At 42.0% G+C, this 21,388-nt stretch overlaps 1 protein-coding gene across 1 annotated transcript in view; it reads left to right on the plus strand.

Annotated features, from left to right (window-relative positions):
• Vsig1 (V-set and immunoglobulin domain containing 1) overlaps nt 1–19,294 on the plus strand; it is a 32,333-nt gene extending 13,039 nt beyond the window's left edge. The window contains exons 3-7 of the mRNA XM_051141570.1: nt 7,692–7,890; nt 12,142–12,297; nt 13,130–13,249; nt 17,176–17,317; nt 18,649–19,294. Coding sequence (XP_050997527.1) covers nt 7,692–7,890; nt 12,142–12,297; nt 13,130–13,249; nt 17,176–17,317; nt 18,649–19,042 — 1,011 coding nt within the window. The 3' untranslated portion in view covers nt 19,043–19,294. The remainder of the gene's footprint in view (nt 1–7,691; nt 7,891–12,141; nt 12,298–13,129; nt 13,250–17,175; nt 17,318–18,648) is intronic.
• Nucleotides 19,295–21,388: the final 2,094 nt, after the last annotated feature.

Raw genomic sequence — 21,388 nt, forward strand, 5'->3', positions numbered from 1 at the left:
ACCTCTCAGGTAAGAAAACCCATTGGTGTACTACTAGACCCCTCCACTAGTTGCAGTCTTTAGGAGTGGGATGGAAGGGTTTACATGTGAAAACAATCCAGATCGGTGCAAGCTCTCCTCGAATCCGGGAAGTCTGTTTTGTGGTTTGGTTTCTGAGACAGGGCCTCACTGTAGAATGCAGGGATAGCGTTGAACTTGGAATCCTCCTGCCTTAGCCTCCTAAGAACTGGGAGTACAGGTGTGTATTGTTTATGCTAATGAAAACTACAGACATGTGGGCTTGAGAGATGGCTCATCAGTTAAGAGAGCTTCCTGCTATTGTTAAATGCCTGAGTTTGATTTCCTGCAGCCATGTTAGACAGCTCACAACTGGGGATCCAGCACCCTCTTCTGGCCTCCTTGAGCACCTGCACTTGCCTGCACATACTCACACATTGATACCCATGCATACATACAAATGAATTCTTAAAAATAAAATAAAACATAGAGAAGTTTTGAGTTTTACCTTCTTATGCCCATGCCGGGAATGCTTAATCATCATCCAAAGACTCAGAGCCCTATAGCTACTCTGATCAGACTAATGGCCATATTTTGCCCCATGTCTATCTTCAAAATCATTGCATTAAAAAGCAATGGACTCTGAGACCTAGAGTTTCCCAGTACCCAGGGATAGATAACTGTGTCTCACTTAGTGTCTGTCCTCTCTAGGGTTGTCCCTTCTGTAAAGGGAAACTGCTCTTTCCACTAGTAGCCATTTGGTCTTCCTTTAAAAACTGCCCTATGTTAAAAAATGTGGACAGCTTTACACCACACGTTGGCAGCAGGTGTGTGTGTGTGTGTGTGTGTGTGTGTGTGTGTGTGTGTGTGTGTGTGTGTGTTTCATCCCTTCAGGAGAATGTAATAATGGACAGGGCACTGATTAGATTTTTTTTTTTAGGACTTAGAGTCCTTAGTGACACTGGTGGGTGCTGGCTAGAGGTGCTAAATGCTGTGCAATAGAGCCCCATAACAAATTGCCCTAAATGCTGCTGTTGCTGTCAGAGAAGGACACTGCAAACCTCCCATCTCTTCATACTAAGGTCTATCTGTTCTGGGCTTCCTTTCATTTCTGTTAAAGAAGTGCACCTAAGCAGGGATCTTCCATGATTTTATCCAAAAGTCACGCAAAAATATTTAAACGGTGGACATCTCAAGGAAATAGTAAGCTGGTAAAAGGGTGAGTTGGGCCAAGAGAGCCTTTCTTCTAGTATTCTGTTTCTACTGTATACAGTCACAGCCTCCATAGCACAGACCAGAGAAATCTCTGTGCTTGAAACCTTTGCCATTTTCCAACCCACGTCTAGCTGCTTTAGGAGCAAAAGCAAGGAGCTGGCAGGGAGGAAAAGGAAAGAATGTGTGGTTTAGCTGTGGGCTCCTGGGCTCCCCTATCTCCCAAAGGACCCTGCATTTGAACAGAAAGCAGATGGGATCCTTTCACGCCTTCTTGCTTATACAGCAAGCCTCTAGTTTGAGAGCAGTGGTGCAAAACCGAGGAAACCACTGGCTGCCAGCTGCACAGCTGTGTGTGACTAGAAACTTGGCAGCAGAGGCAGAGGCAAGCTGCTGTGCGGAGAGACCAGGAGCCTGCCATGCAGCTGGAGAATGTGGAAAGCATCGTGTGGCAAAAGTGTTCAGCACAGGAAGCGCCAGGCCAGGGAATGGCAGCAACTGGCCTGGGGCAGAAGGGGAGACCGGAGTGGCCAATAGAATGGTCCCAATCAGGAAGGTAGCTCATCCTCCTTGTCTTGGGGCACGATTGAGAGTGCTGTCTTAATGCATACCGTGGGGGATCCTGAGGCTTGGATTCAAGTTTGACTGTAAATTGACTGTGTGACCTTGGGCAACCCCACTTCCCTCTATTAGGGCCTCAGTGTCCTCCACACTAGCCGAGAATGGATCAGAGTTTGCAAACTGGAGGCCTCGGGGCCTGCTTTGGCCAACAGATGGGTTTTTGATGGGGTAGGCCAGCATTTTGTTTTCCACAGGTTATGCCAGCTCCTCACGTTATGTGGGCCCCTCTTGCCTTTTTATAAGCCTACCCTTCTTATAGACCCGGCCCCACCTTGTTCTCTAACGTTCAGTATCCAGCTGGCCCCTGACAGCTCCTGACCCTTAGGGGCATGAACTAAGTGATCTCAAAGAGGAGCTAATCACTAGTAGGCTCTTGTGACCCTACTCACCAGCCACCAACATGGCAAGGAGGGCAGGAAGAGGAGACATTGAGAGAAAGCAGGGCTTCCTGTCCTGAACATGGGCATAGGCCGCAGTGGCCATAATTTTTTTTTAACTAGTACCACTTTAGGAAACATTGGCATGGATTTTCTCAAAGCAGAGCCCCTCCAACCCCCGCCACAGATGTGGCCTGTTTAACACATGAAGGGTTTCCTCGGCCTCAGTTGTTCTCGTCTCCAAATTGACAATATCTTTTTTTTTTTTTTCCTTTGCAAAGCATATAACTCCATAGTGTCATGGCCTATGCCCAGGCCACTATTCAGGTTTTTTAAAATGAAGCTTTGGATTTTTTTTTTTTTTTTTTTAAGCATTGGTCTTTTGTGAGAATCAACTTGTAGCCCTTCCGGAGTGATTAGACAAGCAGTTTGGAGGAAACATTCCCTTTTGTTTTCATCCCAAGGACACTGTTAACGAAGTGGACGTGCCTAAGCCAGAAGCCCCTTCGTCTACGTGTCTGGCTATCTAATGTTTGGGAGTCTCCTCCTCAGACAACAGCCTGAACTCAAGGTTTCCTGTCTCATCCCGTCAGTATCTATTGACTGTGAAGGAAATACTGATTAGACTGCAGTGTAAGGAGTCAGATGAAAGGCACAGTGGAGGGCCTATTCATGGGGCCCCATGGGGTCTGAGATATCATTGCTTATCTACCACTTTCCCTTAATTTTTGTCCTACTAGGAGACTTTCACAGTTGCTTCTTTCCATTTAGTTGTTTTCAACTTTGATTTGTTTGTCTATTGGTTATTGAGACAGAGTCAGCCTATAGGTCAGCCTGGCTCGGGACTTGTGATGATTTTGCCCCAGGTTTTTTGACAGCTGGAATCCCAGGCATGTACCACCATGCCTGGCCTCACTGGCACCCTTCTATTGTCTTAATCCTTGCCTAAAAAAGTGTTCTTGGACCCTCATCTCTGAGTAATCAAGGCCCTCTTCACCTAGCCCTTCTAGAACTTTCTATGGCAGGATTGATGTTGCAGCTCATTGTGACATCATCAAGCATCATAAAGCAGGGCTGGCCTGTCTCCTCTTGGGAGCAGAGGAAGTAGCCAGAGGCTCAAGTTGTGAAGGGCTGTCTTGGTGGCACTGGGCTGTACTCCAGGTAAGAGACAACAGAAGCTCCTATGGTCCATTTGTAAGGAAGATTTAGTGTCGCCTGGCAGTGTAGTAAAGCCTTTTGATAAGTTAATCTATACCTGCCTTATTTGAGTTGAGTTAATGGTAGCTTTCTGGTTTCCGGGTCAAACACTGCCACTTCAGGGTTAAGGTCAGAAGGCATGGCTCAATGAACTCTAAGACACTATAATTAGGGCAGTAAAGAATTGTAGTGAAGACAATGAAGAGGTAAGTTGTTTTCACCTTAATTGTGCTCATTTAAAAAAAAAATGTTTCCTCAAAATACTGCTTTGTTGGTCTTGCTTTAAAATACATTGCCTTTGGGGATAAAGGGGAAGACAGTTTAATTCAGCTGGACACTAACTCCTTTTCTGCTTCTAACGCTTCTGTTTTTAAATAGATTGATTAGGTAAAGAGCCTTGGGCAGGGAATTAGGGGAACTGGTTGTACTGTTTAAATTGGATTTGTTTTTATGTTTCCGCCTTTTTTTTTTCAGCTGAGGGTGGGACATAGAACATCATACATGCTAGGCCAGTGCTCGCCCATTCGTCTTCACATCCATCCCACAACTGTTTATTTTGTGCCATTTAAAAAAACCTACTCTGGCTTCAGTTGCTCCTTTAAAGTGAGGGTAATGAATCAAATGAACCAGAAGAACCTCTAGAAGATTTTATGAAAATAACTTGTCTCTTTAGACTAAAGCAGTCCCAATTTATGGGACATAAACACCAATCACTTAATGACAGGCATTTATATTAATTAGGCAAACTCTGTACACAGAATATGCATGTTGTGAAAGGAACTCAGGTCTTATTACCTCATTCAGCAATTCCCAAGTTACAGTCACTCATGCCCCAGCCTCATTATTTTAGCCATATTTGTGTTACTAGTTTATATACTAACTGGGACTTTTAAAAACCTTAATATACCCAAACAACAATATCCATAAGGTTACATATTTGGTATGCTAAATGTGCTTCTCTGGAACATTAACATTAGTGGGTTTTCATTTAGACGGCATTGAAAATCAATGTCCTATTTTGGAAAACATTGCTCTGGCTCCTCATTCACACGGGGAAACTAAAAGCTTAGAGAGCTTAGCCATCTCTGCTTCCTGTCACTCAGCAAGTTGCTATGGAGCCATAGCTAGGGGATAGCTCATGTGACACAGTCAGAGGCAGAGCTGTATGGGAAAACTAGGTCCTGTGACACCTAGGTCAAACATGTCTCTACCACATCATTCTTTTTGAAAGATTTTTATTTAATTTATTAAGATGACATCTCAAATGTTATCCCCTCACATGTATCTTCCCGTTCCTCCCTCCCTCCCTCTTTCATCATAGTCCCCTCCCCTAGGCCTGTGACAGAAGGGGACTTCCTCCCCCACCATATGGTCACAGCCTATCAGGTCTCATCCTGGTAGCCTGCTTACCTTTCCTCTGAGTGCCACCAGGTCTCCGCACCAAGGGGAACTGGTCAAATAGGCGTCACCAGAGTTCATGTCCGAGTCTGTCCCTGATCTCCACACAATTGTGGAGAATGTGGTGTCCATTGGCTAGATCTGGATATGGGTTCAATATTTACTGCATGTATTGTCATTGGTTGGTCCAGTAGTTTGAGCTGACCTGCCTGGGTCCAGATCCACCAGCCTTAATGGTCTTCCTGTAGGTTTTTAGGACCCTCTGGATCCTTCTATTTCCCTATTACCTCTCTCACCTAGAGTCCCAGTAGGAAGTCCCAGTATCTATCCCAATCTCCTGGTAAGTGAAGACTTTCATGGGACATGCCTTTTGGGCTAGTGTCCAATTATAAGTGAGTATATACCATGTGAGTCTTTCTGCTTCTGGGTTAACTCACTCATTATGATCATTTCTAGTTCCATCCATTTGTCCGCAAATTTCTGGATTTCCTTGTTTTTAATAGGTGAGTGGTATTCCACAGTGTAAATGTACCACAGTTTCTTTATCCATTCTTTGACTGAGGGACATCTAGGTTGTTTCCAGGTTCTGGCTATTACAAATAAGGCTGCTATGAACATAGTTGAGCATATGTCCTTGTTGTGTGGTGCAGTATCTTTCGGGTATATGCCAAGGAGTGGAATAGCTGGGTCTTGAGGAAGCCCTATTCCCAGTTTTCTGAGAAAGCGCCAGATAGATTTCCAAAGTGGTTGCACAAGTTTACACTCACACCAGCAATGAAGAGTGTTTCCCTTTCTCTACATTCTCGGCAGCATGTGCTGTCACTTGAGTTTTTGATCTTAGCCATTCTGACGGGTGTAAGGTGGAATCTCAGAGTCGTTTCAAATGGCATTTCTCTGACGACTAAGGATGTTTAGCATTTCTTTAAGTGTTTCTCAGCCATTCGATATTCCTCTGTTGAGAATTCTCTGTTTAGTTCTGAGCCCCATTTCTCAATTGGCTTATTCGGTTTGGTGATGTTTAATTTCTTGAGTTCTTTATATATTTTGGATATTAGTCATTTGTCAGAAGGAGGGTTGCTGAAGATCTTTTCCCAGTCTGTAGGCTGTCGCTTTGTTCTGTTGACAGTGTCTCCTGCCTTACAGAAGCTTCTCAGCCTCATGAGGTCCCATTTATTAATGGTTGACCTTAGAGCCTGGGCTGTTGGAGTTCTGTTCAGGAAGCTGTCTTCTGTGCCTAGGAATTCAAGGCTCTTCCCCACTTTTTCTTCTAACAGATTATAGTGTCTCTGGTTTATGTTGGGGTATCACATCATTCATATCCCATGGCTACCATTAGTACCTAAGATCCATCTTCTTTAATGGAGATGAGAATAAAATTCAGCTCTTTCTTAAACCTAATCAGTTACTTTTTATTTTAAAATTTATTTTTTAATTGTGCTATATAACATCTTTTTATTATTTTTAAATTTGGTATATGTGTATTGCATTACATCATTTCTCTCCTGTCTCCAACCTCTCCCATATCTTCCCTTTTACCCCTTGGTCCTTCTCAAATTCATGATTTTTAAAAACTATTCTTATTACATATATATGAGAATACACATAGAACCTGCTGAGTCCATTTGGTTTTGTCCATAAGTATATATTTTCAGAGCTGGCCACTTGGTATTGAATGACTGGTTAGAGGCTTCATCCCTGGGGGATACTGATGCTCAGCAGTTGTGAACTTCTTGTAGCTCTTATTTGTACAGTGTGTTTTGATCATATCCATCCATCTACTTTTCCCAGATCCACCTCCTCCCTTCCCTACCCACCCAATTTTGAGTCCTCTCTTTTTTTCTATCAACTCTAATTTGTGATGCCTATATATTCTTGAATGGGTGTCCTTGGAGTGGAGTGTGGTTGACGTCTCAAGGACGGCACTCTTAAAATGGTCTCTCCTCTCTCAGAAGCTGTCAGTGGTCAATTGCTCCTTGGCTAGGGATGGACTTCCCCTATCTATGCTGGGATTTGGCATTAAGGATGCATTAGACTAGTTTTAAAGGCAATCTTGCTATATAGCTTAGGTGGTCCTCATAATCATATCTCTGCTTCAGCTTCCCAAGGGACTGGGACTATAGGTATATGCCATGGCTTGGCTCAAGTCCAGTGCATTGTGGCTACAGCAAATGACAATGACGACAATAACAACATTAACAAAATGAGTCCTGTGCCCTCAGATGAATCATCTGAAGTTCTTAGTGCTTTTATTAGACATGGAAGAGAAAGATGGTAGCTAACATGGACCCAAGCACCAAGCACACTGTAGGCCTTTTACTAATTTATCTGGCTTTAGCCTACCACCAGTGCTAGGAAAGAATGAGAGCAAATTCTTTCTCAGGGAATATTCTGTCCTGAAGTTTTATACTTCTAACAAACAGAAGAAATCTAAGTGTGCTTATCTAAGAGCTGTGTATGCATGAAAGGAACACAAAAAATTGAGCTTCTCAGGAATGCAGTCTCACTGGGCAAGGTAAATGCAAATCAGAAGTTCATAAAGTGGCAAATATCTCTTGAGGTCTATCTCATATGCCCTATGTGAAGAGTTTCTACTGGGTAGACTCGGCAGGTGACTGTCTCATTCTTCGAGCCCAAGGTTAGAAGCTAAATCCTCTGAACTCCAGCTGGCCCCTCTTCTGTAAAATAGGCTTACTAGTCCATGCCCTGGTGACATCACAGAGCTGAGTGGAGGGAGATGAGGACATGGCTAACAACATCAGTCAGAGAGTTAAATGTCCCCACTGACCTGAGAAATCTAGGCTCCAGAGAACACAGATGGAAGGGACTTCTTGGTAGCTTATCCTCATCCTGGATACTCTCAGGCTCTCATTTGTTATTTTAATACTGTAGATTTACTACTCTGAAGGTGGACAAGCGTCGGCTATTGGGCAATTCAAGGATCGAATTATAGGGTCTTCGAATCCAGGTAATGCGTCAATCACTATACTGAACATCCAGCCAAAAGACAGTGGAATTTACATCTGTGATGTCAACAACCCTCCAGATTTTGTCGGCAAAAACCAAGGCATCCTTGACGTCAGTGTGTTAGGTATGGACATCATTTTCATGCCTTTTCTTTTCTTGAAGCAACTTCGGACTGAGAGCGAGGCAAGGTCCTGGGTTGTAGTATCGCTTATGTCCTTGGGGGCTACTTGTCCTCCCTGCTCCTTTTATTGTCAGAGACAGTTTTATTAATTTAAGTTTTATTGTATTAATAGACATGGTTTTCCAACTCAACCCATACAGTAAAAGCTAAAATTACCATGGGATGTACAGAAACATTAGCCAGAGAAAAGGGGTCACTAAAATGATGTGGTAGATGACTAAACCTTTGAGCAATCCTAGCTCGGAATAATACAGTGAGATAACCATTGGCCCACCAAATGATCACCAGGAACTCTTTCAGGAGGGGCTTGTACTTAGAGCCCCTTGTACTTAGAGCTTAGCTGTTAAGAAATATTTATTCCGTTTTCCAAACCTGCTGCTATTCTTTGAAACAAAGGCAAAAACTCCATTTTGTATTTGTTGTTGTTGTTGGTTTTGTTTTGTTTTGAGGCAGAGTCTCATGGAGCCATAGCCACCCTTGGGCTTGCTATGTAACTGAGTGTGATGATTGGGGGTGGGGGAAGTGGGGGAAGGGGTGTGAGGTGGGGGCGGGGGTCCCTTTTAAAAATACAAATGCTATGTGAAAAAAGTTACTTATTAAGCCATTGTTAAGTATTAAGTTGTGATAAACACATATTTATTCTATGACATTAGACATATCACATCTGCTCTCAGAATGGACTTGGAGAAGTTCATCTATTCAGGATTTGTGGTACCCCTACTTTTTCCAGGGAGATAAAGCTTGGTCGTGATGAAGAAATGGCTTTTGCCCTTTGAGGAACACCCATTTTTTTCTTTTTCCTTTTTTTTTATTTCTAGGGGTCCTTTCAGCTCCTGAGAACACAGCATGGGTTAAAGGCCTGGTTACAGACTCTGGAGTAGAGTGTTAGAGAGGGGGAAGGGAGGCCTTGAGACCCTTACCAGTGGCCCCAACTGGAACTGGTCTAGCCAGGGCTCCTGACAGTTTGAGTATATGCATCATAGGAAAAGAGACATCAGGCCAACGTAGTGCTTAGGTGGTTGGGAGAGCTGAAAGAAGCAGCAAACAGCAGTAAAGTGCACATCTAGGGGCTTTGCTTAGGCTTTTACCCTGTCACCATCATATACCCTTTTACAAACTCATTCCATGCAAAAGAAAAAAAAAAGAGAAGTGAGGCTAGAAAAGCAGTTTAGCTTTATATTCTCTTTTATGATTTATGTGGCCTTCTCATGGCCCACATTCCATCCCTTCTCGTCCCCTAATAATACCATTTCTTTTTTTCTTAAATATGTATTTATTTATTATTTATATAGTATTCTGCCTGCAGGCCAGAAGAGGATACCAGATCTCATTATAGATGGTTATGAGCCACCATGTGGTTGCTGGGAATTGAACTCATGACCTCTGGAAGAGTAGTCAGTGCTCTTAACCTCTGAGCCATCTCTCCAGCCCCATAATACCATTTCTTGTTCTCCTTTTTAAATGTTACACTGCAGCCACATGTGTGTCATGCAAAAGGTTCTGCTATAGCCATAATGTGCATACATTTACAGGGAAGAAACTGTGAAGGTGAGTATTGTACAGCGATGCACCCTTGACATGGTTCGCCCAACATGGCTATCAATCCCATGTGTTTACTTTGCATTCATGAGTTTCCTAATTAAAGCCTGAGAATGGGTTTCAGTTACTGTTCTAAGCAATGGAAATAGTAAGATGTGAAAGATAGGCTTCCAGGCCTCCAGCAACCCAACCTAGTGAAAGAGACAGATGGTGTGAAAGCTTGCCGTGGGCGTTAGCGAGGAGAGCTGTGAAAGCACCAGGAAAGATACAGAAGGGGAACTAGAGAAGGCTTAGGAGAGAAAAAGACTGTGGTGCAGGCTGAGGTGGCAGGGTACAATTCAGGTGACGAAAGCAGCTGCGAGAAAGGAAGCAGCTGGTTTGGGTGGCCATTCATTTTAGAGAGTTGCGTTAGTTATGACAACTTTGGAAAATCAATCTCTGAAAAATACCCAGGTTGACTCCAAATAATTATTATATGCACATTTGGAACGAACACCATCTCCATTCTGCAGTTTGGCACAGAACAAATTATTAATTCAGAGGAGCTTTGTGAGCACACTGAAACATTTTCATTTATCTTTCGAGATGAGCCTTTTCCTTCTGCCCCAATTCTGATGAAAGCAATAAAGCCAAAGGGTAGATCAATGGCTTTGCCAGTAAAACATGCTAGCTCTTTTCAGGACCTTAACTGGATGAAATGTCAGCTCAATTCTGGTTCAGTAGTTTTAGAAGATATATAGGTTTGCAGCTTCTCTCAAAATGAGTCACCTAGTATTTTGTTAGTAATAAAAGAGAGATAGAAGGAGAAGAAGAAAAGGAAGAAGAGGCCTAATCTGGATTTGAATATGCACTCAATTAACAAAGGCCTGTTATTTTAGGTAGCTATCTATAATCTAGTCCTAGTCCCTGACTATTTAATGTTGGAATGCCCAGAGAAGAAGAAGCTTACCAGAGAAGAAGCTGATAAAAGATTGATTTCAGAAGCAAAAATTAGTCTAGTCTATAGCCAACAGCAATTCCATGTCCAAGGCCCCGTTTATTTTAACTACCTAGAGGTTAAATGGTTTATTGTTTATATTTTATACATGAGTCAATTTGAAGTTTAGTTTAGGTAGGTATCTTGCCCAAATACCTATAAAGTTACAGAGTTAGTGGTATGTGTGTCCCAGGAGAACCAGAGGCATGAGTAGTCTGAAGCATTGAAAGTGCAATTTTCATCAGCTAATTAGTGAGTGTTAGCTACTAGAGGGATGGTTTTTATAAGCCATTTTAAGAGAAGGAAGAAAAGCCAGGTGTGGCGGCATATCCCTGTTATCCTAGCACTTGGGAAGTAGAAGGCGGAAGCTCATGAATTGAAGGTTTCTAGTTAGCCACATAGCAAGTTCAAAGTGAGCCTAGGCTACACGGAGACCTTCCCTGAAAAGACTCATGAGCCAGCCAGCCAAGCAAGCAAACATAAAGTATAAGACAAAATTGATAAGAGCAGAACTTACAATCCTCCTCTGTGACCGTTATTAGGGACACACTGAGTGGCACAGAGTAAGGGGAGTGGGGAGACTGATTCACAGCCACCCACAGAACTTCCTCATCCAGATGTTGCCATAAACAGCTGAAAATTCAGCATGGCCCGAACTGCCCCAGTATCTCAGGGGCTGGCATAATCATGGACCTAGAAACCTGGAGATCACCATAGATCTTGCCTGCTTTGTCATCCTTTGTAGCTAGCTCGTCGTCGTCATCACTAGCTCCTGTTGACTCTATTTCCTTAATACCCTTGAGTCGCGTTTCCCTGGTTTCAGGAACCTTCAGTATCAGAGAGCTCCATGTGCAGTATTAGAAAGATCATCATTGCTATCTTTTGTAAACTCCTTCTATGGTCTCTCTGTTCCCAGTGCAAAATACGTGCAACCCAGAGCCCTCCCAGTTGCAGCCTCCCAGTGTTCTATCACTTTGTCTCTCATGATCCTTAACCCCACTTAGGGACTGTGACAAAGTTGCTTTTGAATCTGTACTGCCTAGTTCAATGCTGGACAGATAGAAGGCACATAGCTAAATGCTTACTGAGTGACAGGGAAAAAAAAAAGAAAGATTGCAGCATCATACAGCACAGATGCAAACTGGACTTCTGCTGAGCAGGAACACAGGCAAATGCAAACCTCCACAGCAATTGTGGGTCATCTATAGATGAATAAATGAAAAATTGCCTCACCAAGAACTAGAAAACGCAGTATTGATAGAATATCTTTTAGATTTTTTTCTAAAGGGTTTCATCTCCAAGTATTTAAACGGCTCTGTTTTCATTTGACTGCTTTTAAAACACAAGCTTTGTTTCTGCTCAAGAGTTTGCTTACATTTGGCTGTTTTAATAAAGGCATATTTTAGGATACAATGAGGAAATGGCATGGTTATAAATCCGGAGAAGAGGCAGACAGAAGAGACACTATCTGAATCTTAATGGGCTCCTGACTAGATGGTCCCTGCAGCTAAAGTGCTCTACCGACATCTGGTGGTAATACCAGAAAACTACCCCAAAATGTTTTTAAGGAATACAATAAATAAAGGTGTAGTCTGTGCACTGAAACTGAAAAAGTGACTGCAATGCTCACAGACCGCCACTTTCTTGCAGGAATCTTATTCTTTGTCATTGTCTTATAGTAAAACCTTCCAAGCCCTTTTGTACCATCCAAGGAAGACCAGAAGCCGGCCATCCCATCTCCTTGTCCTGCCTTTCCGCCGTTGGAACACCAGCTCCCATCTATTACTGGCATAAGATTGAAGGAAACACCGTTGTTCCAGTAAAAGAAAGCTTTAGTGAGTAACGCCTTTCGTAGCTTCAGCCTTAGCCTAGTATTTGGGTTGCCTAACCATACGTCCTGCCAGATGCTTGTCTGAAGTACTCAAACATTGCTTCCCTTGAGGTCAGTGTGTGTATGTGTATATGTGGGGTGGAGGTATGCTTAAAATGATGCCTGCGCTACATCTGTGTTAGGGGGCCTAGGTCCATTCCATTTATTGTCCTTGGTTGGAGCTTCAGTCTCCACAAGCCCCTCCGGGCCCTGGTTAGTTGGCTTTGCTGGTTGTCTTGTGGAGCTCCTGTCATCTCTCTGTCCTTTTATCCTTTCCCCTATACTTCTCCTTATTCTCTGGCTTCCTGTGGGTCCCCTGGTAAGGGGAGTAGGGACTGTCTCTGTCATGGACTCTCACCTGCTTTTCAGTCACTTCTCCCTAGTGGGGCTGCCTTATCTGGCCTCAGTGGATGGGACTTGATGTGTTGGGTTGGGCTGGGTTGGGGTGGGGTGGGGTGGGGTGGGGTGGGATGGGGTGCCTCCTCTTTTCTGAAGAGTAGGGGAGGTGGGAAGAGAGAAAAGGGTGGGGCCTACAATAGGGATGTAAAGTGAATAAATAAATAATGATGCCTGTCTCCTAACATGATGGTGTGGCATGTCTATTTCCCAGAGTCTAGAATTCAGCTGAGAGGTGGTGAATATAGCAGGTCTTTGCTGGGCTACTTTCACAGCTATCCAACAGACCTACTTTGAGCCTATCCATCTCAGGAGAGGCCATTGTAAGAGAGCAGGTGAGCACTAAACAATGTAAACTGACACAAGAGATTTAAAAAATATCTGTTCTTTGGTTTTGACAGACGCGGCTACTGGAGTTTTACTTCTTGGAAATCTAACAAACTTTGAAGAAGGCTATTACCAGTGCACTGCCATCAACAGTCTTGGCAACAGTTCCTGTGAAATCGACTTAACCTCTTCACGTGAGTTAACTGTATGATTTTCACACTTTATCCTTAAGTCAAGTTGCCTGGGCCTACCAGTTGATCTCTCCTTAGTCCTTTCTTGCCTCTCTGGAGGTTTCTGTGCTTTAATGCTAAGCTGCTATGATGAGTGGCCATCTTAACCTCTAATTTCTACATCATTTGTTCCCCAAATCCTTCCCTTTACCAAAGCATCACACAATATCATTAGAAAGTAGGTATTGCTGTTTGATACACAAAACAGTGGTGTTATTAGTATTAGCAGTTTGGAGGCTCTTCCCTACGCAGTTGGTAAACTCCAGTTATCTCTTTGGCCATCTTTGTCAAATGTACAGCTTGCTTCTTGACTGCCTTATTATGATCAGCCTAGAAAACACGGGGGAACATTTCAAGATAAGGCACTGGCAGGACTTTCTGACAAGGACTTGGGTAGACCATGAAAGAGCTGATAAATGAGCTTGCTCTTGCATGAAATTTAAAAGCCTTTGCACAGCAAAGAAAATGATGAACTGAATGAAGAGGCCACCTAGAAAATGGAAGGAAATCTTTTTTTTTAAATATTCATTTATTTATCATATATACACAGTGTTTTGCCTACATGTAGATGTTTTTGTTTAGGTAGGTGTCAGAAGAATTACAAATAGGCAACAAATAAATGAAAAAAATGTTGAATGTTTTTAATCAGAAAATACACAGCAGAATTCTGGTGAGCTTCCATTTCAGCTCTGTCATATGGCTATCATAAAGAAATCAAACAATAAATTTAGGGAAGGATATGGAGGAAAAGGAACCCGTACACACTTCTGGTGGGGATGTGAAATAAAGTAACTACAGTGGAAATCAATATGGAAGTTCCATTAAAAAACAAACAAACAAAAAACCAACAAAAGAAAAAACCCAAACTATCAATAGAGCGACCCTATGATCCAACTATACCATGTCCGTGTCTATAACTAAAAGAAATCAGGGCAGCACACTGCAGAGATAGTTGTATGCCCTTTCTCAGCCTTCCGTCAGCTGGGTTACAGACTCGGATAGAGTTGTATTCAGCCACAAACAACAGTAGCAGTATGTTGCTTTCAGGAAGTTAGAATTAGCACATTGTGTGAAAGAAACCATATTCAGAAAGATAAATATCACAAGGCTTCATAGGCAGAATCTGGATTTTTTAAAAAGACATGAAAGTAGAAAGGGGAGGTCTGTTAGGGAAGAGAAAAAGTGTCCAGCGGGGGGAATTGGATGGAGGAACAAGCAAAGTGTATATTTAGAAGAGCATAGTTATACCGATAATTTTACCTAATTTCTAAGTTCTACTAAGAAATATTATTAAAAGTTTAAAGACAAAAATCCATCTATAATAATAACCACTCAAAATACCTAATGTTTATTGTGATTACTACTAGTATTAAATTATTTGCCAGACACTTAGCCAGGTGCTACATGCACAATAGCTTCCTCGACCATCCCTATGACCCTACTTATAGGGAAGAAAAAAAAAATACATTGTTAGTCTTATTTTCCCAAAGGGGACACTGAAGCTTAGAGAGGTAAAGGACGAACTCAAGTTCATCCAGTGACTGACTTGCACAGCTGGGATGCCTCTAAATCTCAATCCTCCTGTTGAAAGGCACTTATTCATTCTCTGCTAGTCATACTTAAGAGTGCTGGAACTGAACAGATTAGGCCAGCTCCTGGGACAAGCCCTTAAGAAAACATGTGACAGTTAGGGATCACTTGGCAACACTCAGAGCCTTGCTGGCCTCTGTTGTCATGGTCACTTTCAGCTCTTTCCTGTGGCCACCTCTGTTATCTTTCTGCACTTCTTAATGGCTATCTGCCTTTCTTGAGACCAAGTCACATTGCAGATGTTTAGTCATGTAAGATTAGAACTCCGAGTCTTCTCTTCCAATGGTCTCCAGCATTTTCCTGGCTGTCCTTCCTTCCTCTCCTCTTTCTTCGGGCCTCCTTTTCTTTCTTTGCCTTCCTATCCTTTGCTTCTTTCCAAGCCACCTGTGAGATGGTCACAATTGATGAAGAGGCTGAGGTTAAGGAGAAATACGTCTTTCACTCAAGGAGCTCAGCATCCATTTTGAGGGCCAAGCAAAAACTGTTATGCGCTAAATGCTATCTTATATGTCTACACAGAGTATATAGGACCACAAAAGAGGAACACTTATGGTTTCAGATCTGGAGCATCTGTGCTGACCAAGTACTCTTTGAGCTGGCACTTGAAGGCATGAAGAGAGGCTATTGTTTCTGTAAAATGGGGAAAACATTTTAAAATGCTGTACAACAAAGAATCAGTATGGGTGTTTCTGAGCTAGTGGCAGTATTTCATTTTTGTAAATTGAACATTTAATTAAAAATTACACTATAATTGTATTGGGAGCATGTAGCAGGAGATAAAGAGAGCTTAGAAATTCACAAGGAACTAATAAGCAATTAAAAAAAAAAAAGGCAGGCCATCTAAGAGCTAGCATAGTAGAAATATGGCAGCATGAACACCTTTGGAAAAGTACCAAGTGGGTCAAGAGAATGCTGTTTTGTTAAAAGTTTAAAACTACTTAATTTTAAAAAATTATTCATGTGTGTTCCTTTTGTGTTTCATTGTATTGTGTTGTAGTTTCACACACTTATATAATGAACGTTACTCATTTTTCACCCTCCCCACCTGCCTCGCTCCCACTAGAACTCGGTTTCTCGACAAGTCTCCCTTCTTTCACGCCTTCTTTGTATGCACAGCCTACTGAGCTTCATTAGGCTTTCTTGCCTAAACATTGATGGGAGATTATTGACTCCAGCAAAGTCAGTTTATCAGTGGCTACACCACTGAAGAAAATGACATTCCTTCTTCCAACAAGTGTTGATTGCTAGGGGCTGAGCCTTCTGGGCCCTTCACTAATCCACAATGGAATGTTAAAGGGCCCAGTCTTGGTTTTGTTCTTGGGCAGTGAGCTCATGAATGCAGTAGCTATGCCATAACCAGAAGACATCTTTTTGCTGCCCATCCCCCCTCCCCCAATCCTCTGGCTCTCACATTCTTTTCATCCCCTCTTCTTCAATGTTCCCTGGGCCTTGGTGATAAGGCTGTTCCATTTAGGGTTTTTGAGACAAGATCTTCCAACCCCCGACCCCCCACCGCCCCCATCTCTGGCCCAGGCTGGCCTCAAACTCTAGGTTTTTCTGAATCAGCCTTTTGAGTGCTAGGATCACAAGCATGCACCTCTGTGCCTGGCTCTGTGGATTCCTTTATTTATATGAAGTTGGAGGACTTATTATGCAAACTTAGTTTCTCATTTCAAAATAGAAGCTGTTACCCCTTAAGGGGAAATAGACGGCGATGGTCTGGCTTATGACCCAGACGTGTTCTGTCAGGGACAGCACCTCTGGGCTTGAAGGTCTGGTGCTCAGCTGGATTGTCTCGTGGTCATTAAACTTTTCCATAGACTGATGTAATAAACCAGATGCCTGTTTCTCCAGATGGCCACATCCTTTCCCAGTGGCTAGAATGCAGGCAGCTGCTTCCCAAGCAAGGAGTGTGTGGAGGAGAAGCTTTGTAGGGAAGTGTTTTGATTTCACTTAGGCTCGGGAAAGCTGATAAAATACCCTCACCTCTAACAGAATGTGTTTCTGGTTCCCAGATTGCCGTGGCGTGCCTCTGGCCACATAAATGCATACTGGGAACTTTATTCCCTAAATACTGCTCTAAAAACAAACCAGCCTGTCAAGTGGGCATAGTTTTCTTCCCTTGTATACATGCCAGGGCCTCACACTTCTTCATCTTCTGGGAACCCAAGTAGCAGAATTCCAGGGCTTTCTATTTCCCCCACCTGTACCTGTCACTTTCTTGCTCTTTCACCAGTCTCAAATGCGTGTACATGAGAAGGCAATGCATTCTGATTTACCAACTGTCTGTCCTCCTCCAGATCCAGAAGTTGGAATCATCATCGGTGCATTGATTGGAGCTCTGATAGGCGCTGCTGTCATTGTTTCTGTTGTGTACTTTGCCAGGAACAAAGTTAAATCAAGACAAACGAAGAGGAATTTAAATTCCAACACAGAACTCGAGTAAGCACTTTTTGACTTATAGCCACATTTCCACTGTTGTCTTTGCTTGCATACAAGCATTCCTGAGAAGTAGCTTCCTGTAAGTCCCACTTCCAGCACCCCTTTCAGTCTAACAGTATCAAGGATAACTTCCTGTCTGCTCTTTTTTAATGGAACAGGAGTCCTAGGAAAGCAAAAGTACATAAGGCCCAGGGAAGTCAGAATTTGGTTGGCCCACAACCTGTGGTCTTAACTACACTGCAGTTTAGGAGATGCTCATCCATGTGCTCAGCCTTCCCTCTTACTTTTAGATCTTAAGATTATAATTACAATGCTTAAAAAAGATTGATCTATTTATATATATGTGTGTGTGTGTGTGTGTGTGTGTGCGCGCGCGCACGCACACACACACACACACACACACACACACACGTGCTCTATCTGCATGTACCCCTGCAGGCCAAAAGAGGGCATCGGATTCCAGTATAGATGGTTATGAGCCACCATTTGGTTGCTGGGAATTGAACTCAGGACCTCTGGAAGAGCAGACAGTTCTCTTAACCGCTAAGCCTTCTCTCCAGCCCATAATTACATTTAACCCTTCCTTTTCTTCCCTTCAAATCCTTCCATGTACTACTCTCTGCTCTCTTCCAAGTTCATGGCCTCTTTTTCATATATTATTATTATGTGCACACACACACACACACACACACACAGATATAATCCTAAATACAACTTGCTCAGTATGTATAATGTCATCTGTGTGCAAGTTTTTGTGGCTGACCACTTGGTATTGGATAACCAATTTGTGTGCCTTTCCCTGGATTTCCATCTTCTTGCTTCCAAAAATATGTTTTATATATCCATCAGGAGGCAAGTGTTGCCCTAAAGAATTGGAGATAAACACAACCAAGCCATGGATTTGACCCTCAAGTATCTTTGCTTCTAAGACCCTTTCTTCATTTCAGTTTTCCATATTCTAACTGCTGGTGTGTCTTTCTTGGACTTTCATATTGTTGAAATCTAAACTTTCTAAACTCTAGAACATACATATGTGGTCTGAGAGCAAGTTAAGTGGGCCATGACCCTTTTGGCAAACCTCTATTTCCAAAAATATTTACATTATAATTCATAACAGTAGCAAAATTACAGTTATGAAGTAGCAACTAAAATAATTTTATGGTGGTGGGTCACCACAACACGAGGAACTGTATTTAAAAGGTCACAATATTAGGGAGGTTGGGAACCACTGGTCTAGGGCCTAGTTGTCACTAAAGCTACAGTGTATAGCTTCAGGTGACATTTCCACGTGTGACTTTCCCTAATGTTTTTTGGACAATTCTTTCTTCTAGACCAATGACAATGGCAAGTCACGCCCACGAAACTGAAGCTGTTCCATCTGATGATGTCCAGATAGAAGTAACTGTGCCATCTTCCATCCATGACGCCCACAACACCGAACCTGCTTCTGCCATCTTGGAGCCAGAATACGAGCCTGATCCTCCAGTGGAAACTGCCACACAGCCTGACCCTGAAGCCGAGCCACTGCCAATGCCTGCCATGGAGGAGATCCATCTGGATCCAGAGCTGGAGCTGGAGCCAGAACCAGAAACAGACCCCGAGCTTGATCTTGAGCCCGAAACTGAATTTGAGTCTGAGCTTGAGCCTGAGCTCGAGCCTGAGCCCCAGTCTGGAATAATAATTGAGCCTCTGCGTGAGGAGGAAAAAGAAACAGTGAAGGCATAGGCATAGATAGGTGTGGCACTAAGGATGGCAGGTTTCACTAAGGGGGGACCCATTACTGGCCTTTAAAATTCGGTGGACTTAACCAGCCTCCAGTTTGTCTATCCATCATGGACAACTGTTGTCTAACAACGTGCTTACTCTTACCATTAATGCAAAATAAATAAATCAACGTAACTACTAATGACATGCAAAGGTTTCTGCTTTCTTAGTATAGATTGCTTTAAACTGTACTAATGTGTAAACCTAACAAATGACAAGGACAGACAAGTGGTTCATTTTCAATTCAGTTGGAAGAGTGTTTGCAAATGAATTTTCTGTATTTTATAGTTGTTTTTGGTCATCGTTCACATGCATATATAATAAGGTAGAGTTAACTTGATTGAATATTAATTTTAGGACTACTTGTCATCCCTATTCATCTTTTATATTTACCACTAAGAAAACAACTTGACACCATTGGCTCATACATTAGAAAAAAATCATTTTCCCCAAATAAGAACATATATATCAATTGGTACACAGGATTTCAAACTAAGTCTTAGAATTTATCATATTAGATCTCTGATACATCACCTCAGTGTTCAACACTTGAGCATAGCATTTTATAACATTTTTTTTCCACTGCCAAATGGTGTACAGGCAAATAATTTAGAATGAACTTTTCTTTGGTGGGTGTAGAATGTTGGCATTGGAGGCAATGTAGAATATAGCTTTGAGTAAGCTATTGTGTTATCCCTGATGCTGTTTGGGTGGTAGACTGGGACAGTTTTCTCAATGAACACTTTGTTCTATTGTAGATGATCTAAACTGACAATTTAAATAATGTGTTACTGTGTCTGTAGTCCATGCTAATAGAAATGATAAACAGTAAGTGCATTGATAAAATCCTTTCTTCACTTTAAGAAAACCTTTTCACGCTCATGTTTCACTGACATCTCACTCTGAAGAAATTTACAGGTAGATTTACTTTTTTTGAACTTATGTAATCAATCATATTTGCAATATTATTTTAAGGCTCAGTAAATAATGCTCAATAAAAGCTCATTTTGTGACTGCTAAGACAAATTCTTCAATAATAATTTTATTGTCATATCATTTATGTACTATAAGCTGTATCCATTTTAACTGTGCAATTTGATGAATTTTGACAGTCTACACACCCATGAAAATACCATACCTAGGTAGAAGTAGATGATTTCCAGCAGCTCAACATGCTTTTCTGTGTCCCCCTTTACAATTCCATTGTGCCCTGGACCCAGATAACCATTGCTCTGTTTTCCATCTCGAAGTCTTAGCTTTTCCTTTTCCTAACCACTATATGAATGGTATCATATAGTATGTACATTTGTATCTGATTTTCCTCTCAAATACTTTCAATGGATCTATCTCTGTCACATCTAGGACTTCTGTAAAGGATTTCCTTAACTGAAAAGCCTTCTCTGTAAAGATCATGCTTATTTATCAACTGAGTTAGAGTCTGCAAACCTTTTAGGTGAAATGCAGTGAGCTAATGTTTATTACTTGTGCCAAGCCATGAAAAAAGATAGCAAGCTTTTAATTGAGTATTCTCTTTGATGTGTCAATTGCTAGCCACTCTTGTGGATTTTTGAAGCATCAATGTTTCCATTAACAGGTGAACTATAATACAATCCTAAGATATAAGGTACCTGGTAGTACAGAAAGATGAGGGGAAATATAATACAATGCTAAGATATATAGTTCCTGGTGGGTACAGAAAGAAAAGTGCTGAAGAGCCTGAAAATGACCTAATTTTTAGGCATTGTAAAGTAATACCAAAATTACTAGAGTGGCCAAGAAGCTGAATTTTTATTTATTTTTTTGTCCATTTCTATTATGGGGTAAGTCACAAAGAAGTTGACTGTAAGTTCAAATTTCTGATGGGTCAGTGTTGACTAGGAAGGATGTCATTATTAGTGGTCTTAAAGAGTCCTGTTATTGCTAGAACTGTTCTACTTTGAATACTGATGAATAGTTAGAGTAATTTTTTTCGCATTTTTGAGATCACAGATCATCTTGGGACCCCTAGCCATTGAAAATGCTTATACACATAAGGTGTCACATACAGTTGATTTGTGGTTTTTAATACAGTATTTTTATTATTTGGGGATTTCATAGAATATGCTTTGGTAATGTTCACCCCCTATTGCTCCACAAAATGCTTCCCAGATTCACTCTTCCCTCTCGTCTTAACTTAATGTCCCTTAAAAAAAATCCACTTAGTCCCATTTGTAATGCCTATATACTCCAGGGTTCAGGGCCATTCACTGGAGTATGGTCGACCTACTAGAGGCCAGAGCCTTAAAACTGGCTCTCCTCCCTCAAGTC

The sequence above is a fragment of the Acomys russatus genome, chromosome X, assembly GCF_903995435.1.
Source record: "Acomys russatus chromosome X, mAcoRus1.1, whole genome shotgun sequence".
NCBI lineage: Eukaryota > Metazoa > Chordata > Mammalia > Rodentia > Muridae > Acomys > Acomys russatus.